General features: G+C 30.1%; 1 protein-coding gene across 1 annotated transcript in view; it reads left to right on the top strand.

Moving 5' to 3' along the window:
* Positions 1 to 19,580, top strand: part of LOC105336833 (uncharacterized) — a 120,775-nt gene that overhangs the window by 33,345 nt on the left and 67,850 nt on the right. Inside the window, exons 21-43 of the mRNA XM_066071431.1 lie at positions 489 to 559; positions 2,571 to 2,737; positions 2,831 to 2,997; positions 3,188 to 3,371; positions 4,342 to 4,494; positions 5,368 to 5,544; positions 5,846 to 5,996; positions 6,247 to 6,393; positions 7,539 to 7,690; positions 8,409 to 8,547; positions 8,656 to 8,880; positions 9,979 to 10,045; positions 10,370 to 10,533; positions 10,693 to 10,820; positions 11,221 to 11,362; positions 11,619 to 11,855; positions 12,079 to 12,121; positions 12,235 to 12,389; positions 12,940 to 13,031; positions 13,572 to 13,620; positions 18,761 to 19,012; positions 19,105 to 19,159; positions 19,337 to 19,509. Of these exons, the coding sequence (XP_065927503.1) occupies positions 489 to 559; positions 2,571 to 2,737; positions 2,831 to 2,997; positions 3,188 to 3,371; positions 4,342 to 4,494; positions 5,368 to 5,544; positions 5,846 to 5,996; positions 6,247 to 6,393; positions 7,539 to 7,690; positions 8,409 to 8,547; positions 8,656 to 8,880; positions 9,979 to 10,045; positions 10,370 to 10,533; positions 10,693 to 10,820; positions 11,221 to 11,362; positions 11,619 to 11,855; positions 12,079 to 12,121; positions 12,235 to 12,389; positions 12,940 to 13,031; positions 13,572 to 13,620; positions 18,761 to 19,012; positions 19,105 to 19,159; positions 19,337 to 19,509 (3,290 nt within the window). The remainder of the gene's footprint in view (positions 1 to 488; positions 560 to 2,570; positions 2,738 to 2,830; positions 2,998 to 3,187; positions 3,372 to 4,341; positions 4,495 to 5,367; positions 5,545 to 5,845; positions 5,997 to 6,246; positions 6,394 to 7,538; positions 7,691 to 8,408; positions 8,548 to 8,655; positions 8,881 to 9,978; positions 10,046 to 10,369; positions 10,534 to 10,692; positions 10,821 to 11,220; positions 11,363 to 11,618; positions 11,856 to 12,078; positions 12,122 to 12,234; positions 12,390 to 12,939; positions 13,032 to 13,571; positions 13,621 to 18,760; positions 19,013 to 19,104; positions 19,160 to 19,336; positions 19,510 to 19,580) is intronic.

Genomic DNA, 19,580 nt, shown 5'->3' with positions numbered 1-19,580 from the left:
ATTACCTTGACTTATAATGCTTAATTTGAGGCATTACACATTACTAGCTGTACTTTAAAAACATGTAATGCATTGCAATGCATTACCATTACATTTAGCATTACCCCAAGCCTGGAATATACACAATCAAAACGTATTTATCATTAATTTACACAGTGAATTATTTTGTATAAGAATGATAAAATTCATCAATTGTAAATGAATTATCTTTACCCTTTGATTGATGGCTTCGTTTTCCTGATTGTCAAGTGACCTTTAAGTATTATGAATTTATTTTTTTTCACAACATAATAACTAAGAGGAACTTTACCCTAAAACAATCTTTTGTACAATTTTCTTTATCTAAAAATAATGTTTCATATAGTTTAGTACTAGTTGTAATTTTTATTTTTAATTTTTTTTTTGGGGGGGGGGGGGGGCATTTTAATTCATTTATGGAAAATGTTCAAATCAAATCATAACTAATTTATTTTTTTATATCTTTACAGCATTTACACATCCATAGTTATCGTGATTGAACAAAAACAGAAAATACAAGAAGCGTGCTTTTTCTTACGAGGTAATTTTTAAAGAATTTTTAGAAAAAGAAGATTTATTGGTTAATAAATTCAACAACTCTCGTACGCCTATATCTTTTTTTTAATTGAAAATTCATTTTACTTTTCGTCACAAATGTCAGTTATACTCAACATTTAAATCCTTTGCATTTTTTTATCAATTAGGCAACATTTGAGGCATAAACTTGATAAACCCGCAAACAGTGTAATTCTTAAAGAAAAAATATAATATATTATACAGTTCCATATGAACTTGGTCTTAGAAAATATTATCGCTTACCAAAAAATTGTATATTCTGATGGAACTTTTAAATGATTGTTTAATGCTTATAGTTACGTATAAGAACGGCAAAACACGTTGAATTATTAACATATCTGAGTTTTGAGTATAAAATATTTAAACTGTAAAACAATAAACGCGTGTGGTATTCGTTGTAGTTTCACACAGTAATAAACGTTATGTGCTACATCCTGCTCATCTTCGCTAGCCAAGGGTTTTCGGTCCACTTTGCTCCCCATAAACCCTTGGCGGATTTCATTACGAAAACTCGGTGACAAGCTCCGTTTTATGATTGGCTGTAGCTGATCCAATCGCAGTGCTTGTAAATATAAACTTTAAAAGAAAACACATGTGTGATCTTTGGTAAAACATTCGGTGTTTTTAAGAAGTTGGGACACAGGTTCTCGAGTACAGTGCCTCTCCAACGAAGGTCTAACCAGATCGCTTTAAAAATTTATATTTTTTACTGGGATTGAACATAGTTCTACAAACTTGTCAAGGCTCGCGTGATAGCATGGGAGGTAAACATGACGAATGTAGAAGTTGCATATCCCGTTAGTATATACGTTCCTGCTTATGATTATTGCTTTTAAGGGTTCAATGAGCTGTGTTTTATTTAATTTCATTGGTCCGCAATATCAAGACAACGATACCTGGTTTATGACATGAAAGCTTTCATATAAATCGGCGACTTTTTCACTCCCGGTACAGGGCATTACAAAACACTGTGAATAAACACAGGCACGTAGCATCGTTTTTGAAAGTGGGGGGGGGGGGGGCCAGACCCATCCAAAAATTCTTGACAAGCAAAAAAAAAAAAAGGAAAATTAAAGTTTTCAAAAAATCTCCAAAATCCTAATTCGAGGGGGGGGGGGGGGGTACTAAACTATGCTTTCAAAAACAAAATCTTCCGTACCAAAATTTTTTTTCCCTCCAAAAAAGGAAGGGGGGAAGAGAGGCAACTTCAATTTCACTCCTCATTTCCTTATTTTCATATCAATTTTTTACTTCCTTCCACAAAAGTGGGGGGGGGGGGCCAACTCCATTAAAATTCATTTTTTTATATGTAAGTTTTCAAAAATTTGTTGCTGCGCCCCTGGCCCCCTGATGCTACGTGCCTGAAACATACATGTACCGTCCTTTCCCTAGGTTATAACTTAATTCGTATTAATAACATCTTTAATAATGTTCCGATATTCGGTATTCAACATGTTTTCAAGTTGTATTAATGTCATGATGTGTATATCACCCGTTGTTTTATTCGATTAAAATGTAAATATACAAGGGAAGCAACTCAAGTTTCTCGCTAGATGGCGCCACTACATCACCGAGTTTTCGTAATGAAATCCGCCAAGGGTTTATGGGTAGCAAAGTGGACCGAAAACCCTTGGCTAGCGAAGATCACGAATTTTGAATAAAAATTACCGATAAGAAAATTGCATTTCATATAGCTTGAAATGAGCCATAATGCTTTGTTTATAAAGAATGTTATTTTCACTGTCCCTTCGCATTTGAGGGTTTTAGTTTTTTAATAACATCAAAACTGCAATTTCTATAGCTTTAATTACAATCTAAGAAGTGGATACCATTGTGTAATCTCTTTTTATTTTAATTCACATGTAACAAATGAAGATTAGATGAAACCAGTTTAATATTGTTACAATACTAAATCGGCTTATATGCTGAGCTAAAGATCAGAAAGTCATGATAATCGTCACATTTGTAATTTTCAGATGAAAAACCCTATTGGTTTGATGTTGAACGGCTGTTGGTTGAATACCAGCCTTTGGCTGAAGAAGCTTTTGCAAGCTTAAAAAATGTTGGAAATAAATGGACGCATGAAAAAATAGAAGCATCAGAGGACATAGTAAAAAAATTTACAAAGGGCAAAATGACGCTGGTAAGATGCCTTTACTCAGATTATATTTCTTTGAAAACACTCATACTTCGTGTTGCGTTTAAATAATACACAAGCAACCACTTTTATGTACAGAATGATCTTCGACAAGAGGCAGTACAATCACTGGAAACTGTCCAGGCACTCTTGATGGATCCCTTCAATGATATTTTAGGACTAGCAGATAACTTTGTGAAGCAATATTCCATCTTTTTTGGACTGATAAATAAGATTAAAGATGCCTATACTACATTAAAAGAGGGGTAATAAACATTTTCTTTAAAAATAATATATGTATTTGCCATTAAATGAATACGCAGCAATTTTCTTCTTAACCTATGTAACAATATTGTCAAGTCCATTAAGTAAACGATAACAAAATAACCGCGCAGTAACAATAAAGCTGTAAAACCGAATTGTATTTGACTGAACATGTCATTTGATACCTTAAAGATATGATACAGCAAGAGGAATAATTGATGCTATATTTGGACCAAAAGCTCACAAAGACTTTCCTCGAAATTTTCGATTGAAAGGAGGTGGATGTGACAGCGGATTTTATCCAGCATCCCTTGGAGGGGATCGCAGTGAATACAAACATACAGGAATTGATTTGTTGGTAGAAAAAGGAGACCAGGTACATTCCCTTCCCTTCAAAAAAATGTGTAGTTGTATTAACCAACTTATTAGGGCAAATTTTGTAATGAAACAATATCCAGCATGTAAGCAAATACTGTTAGGATTGACCAAGCCCATTTTGCATTCATTATGCAAGACATTGTTTATCATAAAAGTTTCTCTAATATTGAAAACAATAAGATAAATCGGTATTATGTTTACATTACATTTCTTCCTCTGTCACAATTGTGTGCTCACGAGATGAACGATTAGTATTTAACGTACTATATGTTATAGATAATAAGAACTAAATGTAAGCTTCAAAAAGCTTGTTCGCATGTTGTCCAGTATGTCCATGTATTCATGTGTGTTTCACATATTTTTTTGGTACATTTTAATGCTTTCTATCTTAATGAACTACGGAGTTCAAATTAACTTTTCGATGGGCGGAATGTGGCCCACATTTGAATTACACAATAAACATAAATAAAATAGTTAAACAAGAAGTTATACCAAAGATCAGTGCAGACTACATCCTTATATTAAGCTGTAGCTTAGTTTATATTTCATTCATGTTTGTTAGAAAATTGAATCAAAGTATACATTTTTATGTTTATTAATACTGGGGCGTTGTAATTTCCTGTATCGCTTTGAATTTGTCGGTTTTGCAAGCTACGGTAACATGACATATAACCTAAAACACAATTTGACTACAATGATGTCCTGCAATGTTTTGGGGTTTTTTTCTTCAAATTATAGTTTTGGATTTTACTTTTTTAGAAAAAAACTATAGCTATCTAAAACAGTTGCCAAATAATACCCTTTTTTGATATAATACGTTTTAAGATTTAGTTTAAAAATTGTTCAGTAATATTTCATACTTTTAGTACGTGTTGATTTCATAAAAAAAATGATTTATATACGCAAAGACCTGTATTGCTTCTATTAGTAAAACATTAAAAATCCTTTGCTTTGTACTTTTTGTCCAGCTTGTTGCTCCGTTTGCTGGTTCTATAACTGTGGATCCTACAGACTCACACACTGTTATCATTGGTTCTGAAGGAGGTTCCTTGAGAGGAATCACAGTATACATAACCAACATTGAACCCAATTCCACAATTGACACAGAGGAAGGCAGATCAGTGAGTTTATTTATTCTCTAGATATCTTCCTGTAGTAAACATTTGCCATTTCTTTTAATCTTCATCTCTCTATTTTGCAATATTGTGATATTCGGTTGAAGTGCTCAAGTTATAAAAAGACGCATTGAACAAAAAGACAAGTCATGTAATTGCTACAAACGTCTTTATCAAATCGTATTTCATCACTTTGGCTAATGCACATCTAAATACATCTAAATAAGATTGATATATATCACTTGCACATCTATACCTATGTAAATTGAATAATTTTTTATCAAGATAAACAATGGTATCTCAAACTAAAGTAGTGTCGTCTCCTTTGTCACAGTTGTTTATTTGTTTGAATTGTAACCAAACTAACGTAATAAGATGACTTCGTAATCATCCTTTATTTCAACATATACTATTTAAATCACTTTCAGTCAAGAAAAAGAGAAACTTTGTTTAATCTTTGTCGTTTAAACAATGTATTCTTAACAAGTTATTTACATAAAAGGCACATGTGCAATCTCAAATAAATCGTATTTACTCTCTAAAATGTTTGTCAGAAATACGAAAGAAAATCCCAACACACTCCTTTACACTGTGCTCCATGAGAATAATCTTTACTGTTCAATCAAATGATATCTAATGCATGATTAGTCGAAGGTAATCGCACTTTTTCAAATCAACTCTGTATTCTAAATGTAACGTTTAAAAAGCCTTCGTAAAACAAAAAAATACGTTATCTTTATTTCTTCAAAATGTTGACGGTATGCAGTTGATTTTCTCCCTTTTCTTGTGACATGAATACTATGAGATATGACAAGTTGAGTTATTTCGTTGTCCATTTAAATATTTATTGAAATACTACATTCGTTATTTTTATTAAAGGTAGCATCTGGTCAACCTATTGGAACAGTCACAGGCTCAGAATGTGATAATCATATTCATCTAGCCATGTTTAAGAATGGAGGAACTTATATTGATCCAACGAAATACATTGAATCGCTTATTCCTACAATACCAACATGGAAACAAATCTGTGATGATTATAAACTAGTCTTCATGGTAGATTCCCTTATACATCTTGAATTGTAATCGTAATATGTACAAAATAAAAAAAAAATATTCTTTTTCGTTTCAAAAGTACATATTCCATTTACCAATTCCGATTATTGATATTTGTTGATGTCATGATTGTTAATAAAAGATAAAGTCTAAACTTTATTTTAATAGAATACCGTTATATTGATCAATTGATAATGATTTAAATACTCTTTGATATTTATTAATCAAAACTTCTGACAAGATGATGTAATATTGATTCTGCACTTCTCAATAATAAGTTTGTTTCATCTTTTTACGACAGAATTATACGATTGTGGCAGGTTTTATTGTTGGTTCGGATGGAGAAAAGGAAGTCAATAAAGACCCAACATTAACTAATACAGAAGAGGCAAATCCAATAACAGATATTGATGATAGCAGTGGCGGTCCTGTTTCTGCTTTTACTGGCAATGGTAAGTTTTGTAAGCGTTATGGGGTTAACTTTAATGATGTGAATGGTCTAGAAACTAAAATTTCAATTTATATTTTTTCTGTCAAAATTGTTTTTTTATTTGTTGTCTTCAGTTCTGGTTTTATCTTCTTTGAAGTGTTCCAAATTAAAACTTTACGTTAAATAGTAAACTATTTACAAATATTTAATCGATGTATTCTTGATTATTATGAAAACATTTATTTGCTTCTTATCTCTTTTCCTCCTGAAAGTTCCAGCACAACAGAACGCACTTTTTGATGCAGTTAAGGCAAATATCAGGAGTGCTTTGGACTTTGACACAGGTGATAGCCAGTGTGCTGCTATAATGGGTATTCCTTCGTCAGTTGTTAAAAGGTCAATTGGATCCGCAATTAAAGGTACTCTGGATATTTATCTATTTTTAGTATGGATAGAAAGATTGTGAAAAAAAATGATTATCAATATCAAATGTTGTAGCGCACGTTTGACAATTATGAAACATGCGATTATGATATTAACTAGTTTTTTTTTTTCAAGATTATTATTATTTACATTTGCTATCAAGTGCATTTCTACTTTTTACTTATATAAAGTATAAATATCAAGAGAGATGACTTATTTTTAAGATATTTATCAATATAAGATCGCCAACAATCATGTATGATGCTTTTTAAAATATCTAAATAAATCTTTTTGATAAGCAAACACTGATAAACAGCTATGCCGCAAAGCAACCATTGCCCCGTCAGCTTTTTTCTCTCCGCCTTCTTCTCTCTCATAAATAAAAATATGTACATGTACGTGCTAAATACCATGTTCATGCTGTTGTTTGTGTATATTATAATCACATATTGGAAAATCCTTAAATTTAGAGCTGTCAATTTATAAGTTGGAGTGCATGTTATATTTTTTATTTGCTTTTCTTCTTTTGTTTCTTTTGTTTGTGTTTATATGCATATTATTTCACTCAATGTTTTCTGTCCTTTCTCACCCCCACTAAAAACATAAAAAACAAACTTTCACACCATTGTGAATTATCATATATCTATTCTTGCATGTATATTGTATGTAAAAAAATGTTGAGATTCCAAAAGAAATGTATTATGTAAGAAAGCTGTGAAAGTCATAAATTAATTAATTATATATATATATATATATATATATATATATATATATATATATATATATATATATATATATATATATATATATATATATATATATATATCACTTTAATTATCACGTAAGAATTTATCGACAGTGTTTTATGAATCAGTTTATCAATGATAAATATGAAGTAAACTAAGGAATACAAGTTTGTGCTGTGTTTCGATATCTTTTTAAGTAATCCACTCAAATTTACTTTTAATCTAATTAACTACCAAAGATGCGATTTTTTTTGGTGACAAATCCGTTTTTTATGAAAGAGCAAAAGAGAAAATGGCAAATTTGAAGTGTGACCGATTAAAGCTTTTATTCATTTTATAGCTGTAAGACACAAATCATAATGTTTTTGTCACTTGTTAAAATTTATGTATTTCAGGAATGTTTTCAACGTTATTGAAAACTGCAGATAAATTTTTAGAAAAATTTAACTTAAGGAGACTGAAATTTGGTACAATTATGGAGTTTTTAGACAAATTTGGCATGCAACAGAGCAAGGACGCCTTGGGTAATGTAATGGAAGAAATAAAGGTATGTTATTTATATCTTCAAACCAGGAATTCTGACAACAATAATAAACTTTTATGTCTATTAGATTTAATGATATAAGTAAACATATATTGTGTTTCGCATTTTTGCATTATCTTTGATAATACATTATAGCGAATGCATGTAGGCGAAATGTCTTTTTATATTACTTGAATTGCCTGGTCTTTATTCAAACAGTGCACGAATACATCAAAATGTTTTGTTACATCATCTATGTTGATACATGTGTTGGTTTTATTTTGTTACACAATATTTCTCAACTTTTAAACGACAAACTCAAGGATACGTTTAGGTATCATACAACCAAAAGATTTAACATTTTTCAAGATGCAAATGTTTCTTAATGCATGCGGTATAATTAACCTTTTAAGTGAATTTTCCGTTTGAGAGAGATTATTCGGGTGCATTAAACTTTTTTTTTCAAATCAGAAAAATTCCCTGCTTGACCTGTTGTAAAGCAGTACATAATAGAATGGACGTAAATTTCCGTCCATAAAAAAAAACAATGAATAAACAAATAAAAGAGTTCTTGTTATTTGCTATTAAAATAACGAAACATTTCATCAAAGACTGGAGTGTATTGTCATGAGTTATAAACATTTTTATTTTATTTTACAGAAATTGTTTATAAACGTTTTGTTTTATTTCTCGGTTTAAAAAACTAGACGGCTAACAAAAATGATATTGAATGTTTATTTAGAACATAATAGACAACACAAAATGCAGAAATCCCCACGAGATGACAGAAGACCAGCTGGTGAATGAACTAACAGAGAGAGGGAAGGACACCCTGGGATCTAGGGAACAGCTGGTGGAAAGACTTGTTCAGTCAGACAAATGTAACGACTGTCTTCTGACTTATATTTAATGTTGTTTTCATTGTTAAATATGTTCTAATTTTAATTTATATTTATTACTTGTTTTATGATTAAAATGATTTTCTACAGCTTGTCCTCTGCTGTCCTTCACCATGCCAAAGAATGTCTACTGCACCTTTGACAGCATGTGTTTGGGACTGGAATGTTGCATCAACCTAAAGTTTGCCCTGTATATTAAAGTCTTTAAAATTTGGGCACGACTTGATCCCTGCACGACACCCCTGATGTTGTTCACTATAGGACTTGATTCATATACTTACAACATTCAGATACCAAAGAATATTAGTTTTGATGGTATGTTTCAAGTTCATTAAACTGAATGCAAGACCAATTTCTTTCAAAATCAATGAGTTCAAAAATTTGTATCGTATGCTTTCACCTTTAACAATTCCCTTTTTGAAGGTTCTTTTTTATTTATTTTAAGTGGGTAGATATTATTCATGTGTTATTGGTATTAAAAAAATAAAATAATCAAGTGTAGCTGGTAGATATTGTTGTTACAAAAATAAGAAGATTGTTTTCTGTTGAATTAATTTCTAAACTTTACCAAGTAGTAACAGTTGTTCAAATTACGTTGGGTACATGTAACAATGTACAGTTGTTATATGATATACGGTTGACAAAGGTCTGCTCTGGTTATCGAGTATAGATGTGTAATTAAGATAAAAAAAATAATTTAACACATCGCCAAAAAATTATTTAAAATTCTAAAGTTCATACTTTTTTTCCCAACCCACTCCCCCAAACAAAAAGACTTAATCTTAACTATTTTGCCATATGTTTGAACTTTGTGTTCACAATTAAGTGTTAGTTCTTAACTGTTACTATGCTTTTTTAGAGTCCTCTACATCAGTTCAATACTATTTACGACATCTAAAACTTTATTTTTGCTACTTGCATTTGTGAATACTAGTTATAGGTTCACAAGATGGTTTACATTATACCTATGAAGTTGCAATTGCATTTGTTACAAGTTTATTCTACAAACATTTTGAACGCTTTGGTATGTTCGTTTGTTTGTTTTTTATCATGTCCATTTTATTGCTACACTCAACTTATAATTCAATTATTTTACTGCTTTGTTTTCAAGTTTTACATGCAGACGAGTAGAATTTATTCATTAACATTTAAGCAGACAGTTTCGCAAATAAGATGTCTCAAACATTTTATTATTTGTCCGTATTCACAATAAATTGGTATGAATTGATATTTAAGGTTTTCTATAATTTATCTTACGAATTCTCATTATTACTTTGGTCAAATTTATTTGTCTTTGGGAAATTACTCTTTTACTCTTACACCCTTAAAAATAAAACAGTTTATGATTCTATTAATTAATTGTCTTCAATCCAATAACGTCAGATAAGCATTTGATTGTTTTTTGTTGCAAAGGTTATGAAGGAGAATTGAAGTCAGGAATTAAATTAGACTTTTTTGGAGGAATGGAACCGTCTGTCAGGTAATACGATATCAGAATTATTCTTTTTATTTAAAAGCATATTGAGCAAACACTTCTAGATAAGACTTACAATCGAAAAGTAAGTTTATGCACGATCAACTGATGGCGTTAATTGTTTTATAACAATAATATAAATTTGTAATGCATAGACAAAACATATTATTTTATGGAACAAAATTTTTTTTTAAGACAATTTGTCTGTCATTGGCCATCCTGGCATTGCAAAACTGTTTTCATTAACTTGTTAGTATTTTACTTCAGTAAAGACCTTAGTTGAAAACATTTTCTTCTTTTGAACTTTGCTTGAAATACAATTATTAACAGGTATAGAATATTTAAGGACCAGAATGTCACCCTTGTGACCATTGGAATTGGTCTGTGTAGCTTTGATGACTCCGATAGTTGTATTGTGTTTGTAAATTTGCTGGACAAAGCTGTGTTACCTGTACCCACCTGTATTGCAGATGGAACACTTGTGTGGCCAGACGGTAAGTGTTCCTGATGTAAACTGAATAGTTTTAATGTAAATAAGATCATCGAGTTGCTTACAGCATAATAGACTGACTAAGCTCAAAACAGTTTAAATAATGTTTAAAAATATCAAGCAATCAAAAGTAATAGGACATTTTTGGAATTTTTTTCCACAGTGAATTTAAAAAGTTTGTTCCGGAAAGAAGCTCTGCATCAGAAATTCAAAGAGCAAGGGAAATCTGTTATTCAACAAGTTAGATCACAGCTCCATGAGAAATTCTTGACAATGCTCAAAATCTCAGAAGTAAGCAAATACATTTTTAGCTAAATTCAGTCATGACTCTTTTGATTTGTCAACATCATTTTAATTTCAATTTACTTAATACTAATATTTTTCTATAAAGGGGCATACAGGTATAAAGCTAATTTTATATTTTTAAGTTTTTTTATCCACTTCAAAGAGTAAAGGGAATTTATCATTGACTTTAAACTTTATAGATGTGTTCCAACATGTGCATATTGTGTAGTTTTCTACAAACTTTTTTTCCGGTTAACACTTTGGTTTTAAAAAGACATTTGAGTCAAATGTCTCATTTTTTATAAGAGGAAGTGTCATTAGACTTAAACAATGCAATTATTGTTGTTATTTTTTTCAATATATGAGAAACCATTATAAACATCATTAAATGTTTATTCTATTTCAGGACATGCTGAATAAAGAAAATGCAGCCCCTAAACCAGATACTATGACCATAGGCCAGATAAAATCCGAGCTAGAACGGAGAGGTTTATCTACAATTGGTACAAAATCAGAGCTGAAAGCAAGGCTTACACAGGATGATCTGAGTACGAATATACATTTAAACATTTTGTTGAAAACATTATTTGCATACGTGTTGTCCAGCTGTTATGGATCATTATACTTAAAAATATAAATTGAGTTCATTAAATATGTTAAATATGCACAAAATGCTTTCTTTCTTGAAAATGAAAAGCGGATATATTATTTAAACTCAATTTTTTATACTTTTTTTGTCATTATATAAATGATCGTGGATTGTTAATATTGGTACTAAAATGTTTTCTCTTCATGAAAATTTAGCATGTGTAAACTTCACAATGGAAAAAATACAAAGGAGTCTATCAGACATAGTGTATTACAAACTACAGAAGGACTGTATGAGGATAGATTTGTGGACAGACATTAATGTAAAAATACTTGGATATGACTTTAGCAAAACGCTGTCAGCATACATAGAATTGGATCCGTGCAGTTTTATATTGCAAATAGGATTTGAAAAATACATATGGACTAAAGTCTTATTAAATTATAAATGGGGTAAACTATTTTTAAATAAAATTTGAAAATCTAAACTGATGTTGAAGATTTAATGATATTATAATAATTAATATGCTTTAAAAATACGTTTAAATTCTCATGATAGTATTTATGGCTTGTTCAACTCTTTAATCACTTCATTTTTTTATTGTTTTATGAGCATGTAAGAGGCTTTTGTAAATATACTGATATTATATTATTCTATGCATTGATTTAAAATTAGGCACAGATGAAATAGCTGAAATTAGTGCAAATGTAAAAATCAAGTAAGTAAAGAACAGACAGATTTTTTTTTTAAAAGTCGTACAGAGCATGAGAAATAATAAAGGGTAAACTCTGATATTAACATCTGCAATGATTTTATTATCTCTTGATAAAGGTACAGTGTGGATAAAGATGATAGTGAAGGGGTGTTCATCATGAAGTTTGGACTAGTCATCTGTTTCTCTCCCCCGTCAGACTGCATACTGGATGGCTACATTCTGACTAATGTAAAGATCCCTATTCCTAATTGCAGAGACTTTGTTTTTCCAGGTGATTTATAGTAGTTTATGATTCATAACCTATAAGTATTCTAGATTAAAAGGATGAATTTTCTTATAAAATTAGAGTGGTTAAAAAATGTTTTGACTTTCAAACAGTCTTCAATTAAATTTACTTACCTTTACGGAAGCGCTAAATATTGTCTGCCATCAATATATCAAATAAGATTAACAGTTTTGTGTTATATTTTGTATCATTAACAATAAGAAATAGTTTTAGTTTCCTCTTTATTTGCTTGTCTGTCTGGCTTAATTCTAACATATCCGTCGTAGGGCAAAATGCATCAGCATCTCTCTATAATTCATAAATCAAATATTTTTCGTAACATGTGCTACCATAGTAGTGTGTCTAGAAATGATATTTTCTCTGAGTATCTTAGTTGATACATTGATTAAAAATTCTTACTAGTTAATGAAACTTCTTGAAGTGTTTTACAGCAGGCAACCTCATGTTAAAACTATTTGAGCCACTATCTTGAGTCTAAACGCACCTATAATGAAATACCCTTGATTTGATATCTTGTTTTCCCTTTCCTCTTTAGGTGATGGTTCATTTGCCGATCTTTTAGAGAAAATAGGAGGGAAAATGTCAGAAAACATCTTTGAACTTGTTCTGAAGAAATTTGATTTGCATGTTAGTTAAAAATTTAAAAAAAACTGACGTGTGTAGAAAATATTTTAACCTATCAATTAGTATCTAAAATAGTATTCTAAAATCCTTGCTTGTAACACAATGTGTCATAAATATCTTATGTTATTCGTCAATTGACTTGCAAATATAAAAGGAGCTTAGACCAACTGATCTTTTTATTAAGATTTAGAAGTTTTCCAAATATCTTGCTTAGCAATCTGAATATAATACATAATATATAATAATACTATATGGTCAAATATATATTATTTTATATAACAATGTGTCTTTTTCATCTGTTTAGTTTTAAAAAAGGCCAAACTCTTTGGTAAATAAATTTTGTAAGCAGTTTTGCTCAAATATAAACAATATAATAATGAGCAAATACTTTTTGAAGTAATGACACATTGTAAAATTAAACATATGATAAATATTACATAGGAGATACAATTTCCTTTAATTACACATATTAAATATACTTCTAGCTGAAATTAAAGTATTGAACAGTTCATTTTTTTGAATAAGAAAACAAATCTTTTTAAGGATGTAATGAGACTAGGATCATGTCCCGTTATACCATCTTCTCCTGAAGGTAAGTCAGAATTAATATAAAAAAAAACCTATTTCCACTGTTATGTTGTCGAGTTTTACTCACGGCCTTCCATAAATAGATAGATTGCTTGTAAAAACTACGAAGTACTAGTTAATAAAAACTGGGAAAAACTGGAAAACAATTAATCTAAGTCTATAGTCTCTCTCTCTTTTTTTCTCTCTCAAATACATAATAGAATTATTATGTGATTATCATTTATGATGTATGAATACCTTAATTAAACAAATATGTAAATTTAATTATTCCCCACTGAGCCCTACAAACCATTTAATTGATTTCCACAGGAAGATACTATTACCCACCGTTTATGAATTACTGAAATCTAGTGTACCTCTGTCGACCAGAACTAAAAAGTATTGTCACTGTTAGAAGTAAAATCGTTATTACTCTTCAATTTCTTGTTAAATATTTGAAGTATGCTTAATACTTTAATGATTTTCGTGCGCCTAAAATAAAACGATCACAAAATTTGCATGCGCCTTTGCAGGCATGTTAAGGCTTCCCGATTGATTTTACAGCGATGTGTAGAAAGTCACTTGTCTGACTTCATATGATATGACGTCATAATTAAATTTGACTTCACGATCTGCATTCCTGTCGATAGTTCTCAGGGAATGTATCTTAACGTTAAAAGTGAATTATATCAAACCAGTATAAAACCGCATGTTTCATTTACATAGATGCTGTTGTTAATGCTAGACGTATAGAATTTATTCATACTTAAAACCAGTATCAAATAATTGGCAGTTTTAAAGCTTTGTTTTAAGTAAAAGACTATTTATATTGGAGACTCTCCCTGCTACGTGTAAACAACTGAATGAAAAAATTTAATGCATGTAAAAGCCAGCTTGACGCAGGTGAAAGATCACCACAATTTTAGAATATGTTACGTAAAATTAGTAGAGAATATAAGTACCAATGTGAATCGTGCTTGGCAAACCTACAGATTTTTTTTAATTTATGTTTTTATTCATGACTTTCACAGCTTTCTTACATGCTACATTTCTTTTGGAATCTCAACATTTTTTTACATACAATATACATGCAAGAATAGATATATGATAATTCACAATGGTGTGAAAATTTGTTTTTTATGTTTTTAGTGGGGATGAGAAAGGACAGAACACATTGAGTGAAATAATATGCATATAAACACAAACAAAAAAAACAAAAGAAGAAAAGCAAATAAAAAATATAACATGCACACCAACTTATAAATTGACAGCCTCAATTTAAGGATTTTCCAATATGTGATTATAATATACACAAACAACATCATGAACATAATATTTAGCACGTACATGTACATATTTTTATTTATGAAAGAGAAGAAGGCGGAGAGAAAAAACCTGACAGGGCAATGGTTGCTTTGCGGCATACCTGTTTATCAGGGTTTGCTTATCAAAAAGATGTATTTAGATATTTCAAAAAGCATCATACATTCTTTTAACAGATAGTTTGGGATATAGTGAAGACTTGTTAAATTCTTTCAATAATATTAACCAAGTGTCTCTCAAATTTTTCAAATTCACAGTTCTTTAAAAGTAAATGATTTTCCACAAGAAGCCTGTTTTCAATTTTCCTTTTGAGTTCCAACACATTTAAAGTTGGGTAAGTTTTAAGTCTACAAGTGAAAATATACTGTTTTACAATATAACTTTACAGGTTTTGTATTCTATACATGTGGTAGTTTTTATATTTACCAAAAAATATACTTTGCCTATCAAACATTAGGGACACCCTGTAGTTTCTTAAAAATAACTCTTCAATGTCACTCCATAGTTCTTTTACAAATGGGCATTCTACAAAAAGATGACTGATTGTTTCGGAATCTTGTTTACAAAAAAACATTTAGGGGATTGAAAAAGTTTAAGCTTATGCAAGTAATAATTTGTTAGTAATATCATGTGTAAAATTTGGAATTGTAACCAATGGAATTTAGATTCTTTTGTTGTCTTAAAAGGAAGTTCAAATATTTTATACCAATCATTCTTATTAAATATTGTGTCATTCTCTTCCCATTTTAGTATAGCTTTATTTTGGACCGTCTTTTCCCTTATCAAAATATTATACATATCTTTACATCCTTTTTTCTATTTTTGTAGAATATGGCTAGTGTGTTTGTGATATATGGTCCAACTGTTGGTTTAATTTCTTTTACATTGCATTCACCTATTCGTTTTAATATACTCTTTTTTAGACCATTATATTCAACAAAGTTAGTCTTAATACCAAGTTCAATTAAAGATTCAAAACTTCTAAAGTCACCATCTATATCAAAAAGGTCAATGATGCAAACAAAACCAGCATTAAAAAACTTTTCAAAAAAATACTTTCCTTGTTTGTCTTTACCCTTGGGTTATACCATATGTGTTCAAAAAGTGGATCGATGTTTTGGGAGATTATCTCGCTTATTTTTATGTAACTTAGGAACACCTCTGACCAAAATTTTTTACCTATACTTTTACTGTGTTTAAGTACATAATCCCAGCCGTTTATCCATAAGTTATTTATTTTTTATTTTCATTTGAGCTTCTAATAAATTAACCCACTTGGATTTTGATGTAAGGAGTCTACAAATCCAACTTGATTTCAAAGCATGTGTAAAATTGGAGTAATCAATCATTTTCAAACCCCCCAGTCTATAATCTTGAAAGACGATGTTTTTTTTAATTTTTAATAATTATTGCCACCCCATAGGAAATAATATAGTCCGTTATCAATTTCTTTTAACATTTCATTGTTAGGGTTTGGTAAGGTAAGAATAAGGTGGTTTTGGGATAATTAAATTTTTCAAAACCACTAGTCGTCCAAAAGGTGTTAGTTTTCTGCGTTTCAATTGTTTCAAAGTACTTTGAATATTTTGAAATATTGGGTTGTAATTTAAATCTATCATTTCAGTAAGATTTATGGAGAATTTTATTCCTAACAAGTCAAAAGTGTTATTTCCCCATTCTAACTTCCATCTTGAATGATGAAAAACTTCTTTTGAAAATTTTTTGCTCCCAATACAAACAAGTTTTGCTTTAGAAAAAAATATTTTTAGTCCTGATAAGTCGGCAAAAAAATCTAGTTCTCTTAGAATTCCATCTAATGATTCTGGGGATCCATCTGAAAACAGAGTAGTATCATCTGCACACTGTGAAAGTTTATATTCTTCTCCCTCTATAATTATACCTTTAATATCTTTGTTATTTCTTATAAGAATCCCTAAAACTTCTGCACATAAAAGAAAAAGATATGCTGAAATTGGGTCACCTTGTCTACAGCCCCTTTGAGGGTATAAATAATCTGACGCTATCCCATTTTGAATAACACATGGCTTGATTCCACTGTAGAAAGTTTTTACCCAATCTTTAATTGAATCACCAAAATTAAATAGATCAAGGGTCTGGTAAATAAAATTCCAAGATATGGAATCAAATGCTTTTTCAAAATCTATTAACATTAATAATACTGATATTTGGTTTTGTTCAATATAGTTCATGAAATCATACACTAGTCTATTATTTTCTCCTATGAATCTTCCCTTTAAAAATCCTATTTGGTCACTACTGATTAGTTTGTCTAAGACTTTTTTTAATCGTTCCGCTATACATCCAGAGGCTAATTTGTAGACAACATTTAATAGACTTATTGGGCGCCAATTTTTTAAATATTGCTTAGGTTTTCCTTCTTTGGGAATACAGGTAATAATTCCTAATTTATTAGTTTCAGAAAAGTGTAACAATTCAAACCTACAGATTTACCCAAATTTTTTGTAAATCGCTTTTGATTAGTAAAAATGTGCATTATTTTGAAGATGTTGTAGAATGTTTCAACAATTTCTTCCATAAACGAAACATCAAGTTCAACCCCAAGCAAGAACTTCAAAGCATATGACATAACAACATTTTTTCTTAAAAATATTTATGATTAAATGTCATTAATCACCTGCGCGCCGATGCAATTTTAATATATCATTTGCAATATTAGGATTCGCCCGTCACGTGATTACAAAGTACATATGACGTCACAAAATGCATCAAATATAATGTTTAACATCGTTGTCAATAAATGTAACATAGATTTTAAGAAATACTCCAGGTTAAAGTATTTTTGCGATGATTTAAATAATATCGTTTTTCAGCCGTATTTTAGCACAGGGACGCCTGAACATTGCTGCGTTCAACTTCAATGTCACTTTGATCTTATCAGTCATTGATAAATAGATATTAAACTAAAAGAGCTTTCTTTCTTCTTTTATAATAAAGCTCTGTTTATTATAATTTCTGACGGTGAAAGGATTATTGTTTGATGCCTTTTTTATGCAAGAAACGAAGAATAAAGAAAAAACCAAGGCCAACATTAACAATTTAAAATTACAATAATTACCCTAAATGAAACCCAATATATGAAATTGAATCAAGTGTTACAGATCTCCAAAATTAATAATATACCTTAATAAAAAGGATAATTATTAGAACTCTTACGTATATTATGTGGATCGTTCATTTTTCGTGTATCGTTTATCAATCAATTCGTACCTTGCGTGTATTCTGTTATATCATGCTTTACAATTACCCTAACGTGCGTGAATTCAATCTTAACGTTTATCTTATAAAACATAATGTTACAGATACGGTATGGTAGTTGTAATAAGTTTAGATTGAAGAATGTTGGCACCTGAAACACTAATCATCCGGAAACCACTTATATATTAAGATGAAGACTTAAAATGTTCATTTATATTATTTGTGAACCATGTCACCTGCCATTTTTTTTTAAATATGGAGCCCCATACAGAAATGATGATTTTTTTGAAACAGTTACTAATTTTGGCATCAAAACTAATTAAATAAATATACGAGTAGAATTATTATAGAATTATTACATGGTGCAGAATTTTCCGACTATGAACCAGATTGGTTACAAAACTAATAAGGAACGAACCTTTTTGATAATTATTTCTGTCAAAAGACACGGTTTATCACAACTGCAAAATTCGTCTATCGAGACAAATTCATCAAAGGTGATCAATATTCTAATATCACACATTAAACTTTATTCTTTTAACAAGATTTCCATTCTAAAGAAAATTTCTATGAACAGTGTATATTCATTTTGCATTTATGCACAGACTGTCCAGCTAAGATTGATGTTCAGAAGAACCTCCCAGCAGCTGTAAGAGACATGGTGAAATGTGAACAGCCTGCTAACTGTTGGGGAATCGACTGCTGTCTTCAACTGACCTTCAACATACCACTAGGAGATACCAAGATAACAAGAAACATCACATTTTGGTTCAAACTTGACCCGTGTGACTTTTCTCTTGACATTGGTTTTGGTGGGAAAACTCTCCTCAAGACTTATTTGTTGGAATATGAATATGGTAAAAACGTTATTCTGTTTAAACATAAAATTTAAAACAAATGATAACAATACTATGAACATGATTTAAACGTGTTTGTATGTTTCATATAGGAAAGCAACAAAGTTTAACTCTTGGGTCAGGGAGCCCACCACCATTGCAAATTAAGTAAGCATTTCAGATTCATGTAATTTATCATTAATTAATTTTGATATTTTTTGTTTCCACTTCTGATTCTATGACCAATTTATTTAATCAAAGTAGAAGTAAATGCATTGCATAGTGTATGTGCAGGTAGAAATTGTTCAATCATTTGCAAGTTATAAAATTCTCACCCGTTTAAAGTTACAGAATTGACAAAATGGAGGGGAACAAAGGATTCATTGTGGATGTTGAGATATTCATCTGTTTTGACTTTGATGGAAATCTTATTTGTATTCCTACTAATAACGGACTTCATCTCCTAAAAAGTCAAGAAATTCCACTTTGTGATAAGCATTTTCCTCATAAATTCAGCAGTAAGTCATATCTATTTCAAGAACAGAGTTACTGTATACGGTTATTTTAAGATGACTTAATCTAAGATTTA

This window comes from Magallana gigas, chromosome 9, assembly GCF_963853765.1.
Source record: "Magallana gigas chromosome 9, xbMagGiga1.1, whole genome shotgun sequence".
NCBI classification, from domain to species: domain Eukaryota; kingdom Metazoa; phylum Mollusca; class Bivalvia; order Ostreida; family Ostreidae; genus Magallana; species Magallana gigas.
This window is presented reverse-complemented; position numbering and strand designations above follow the sequence as displayed.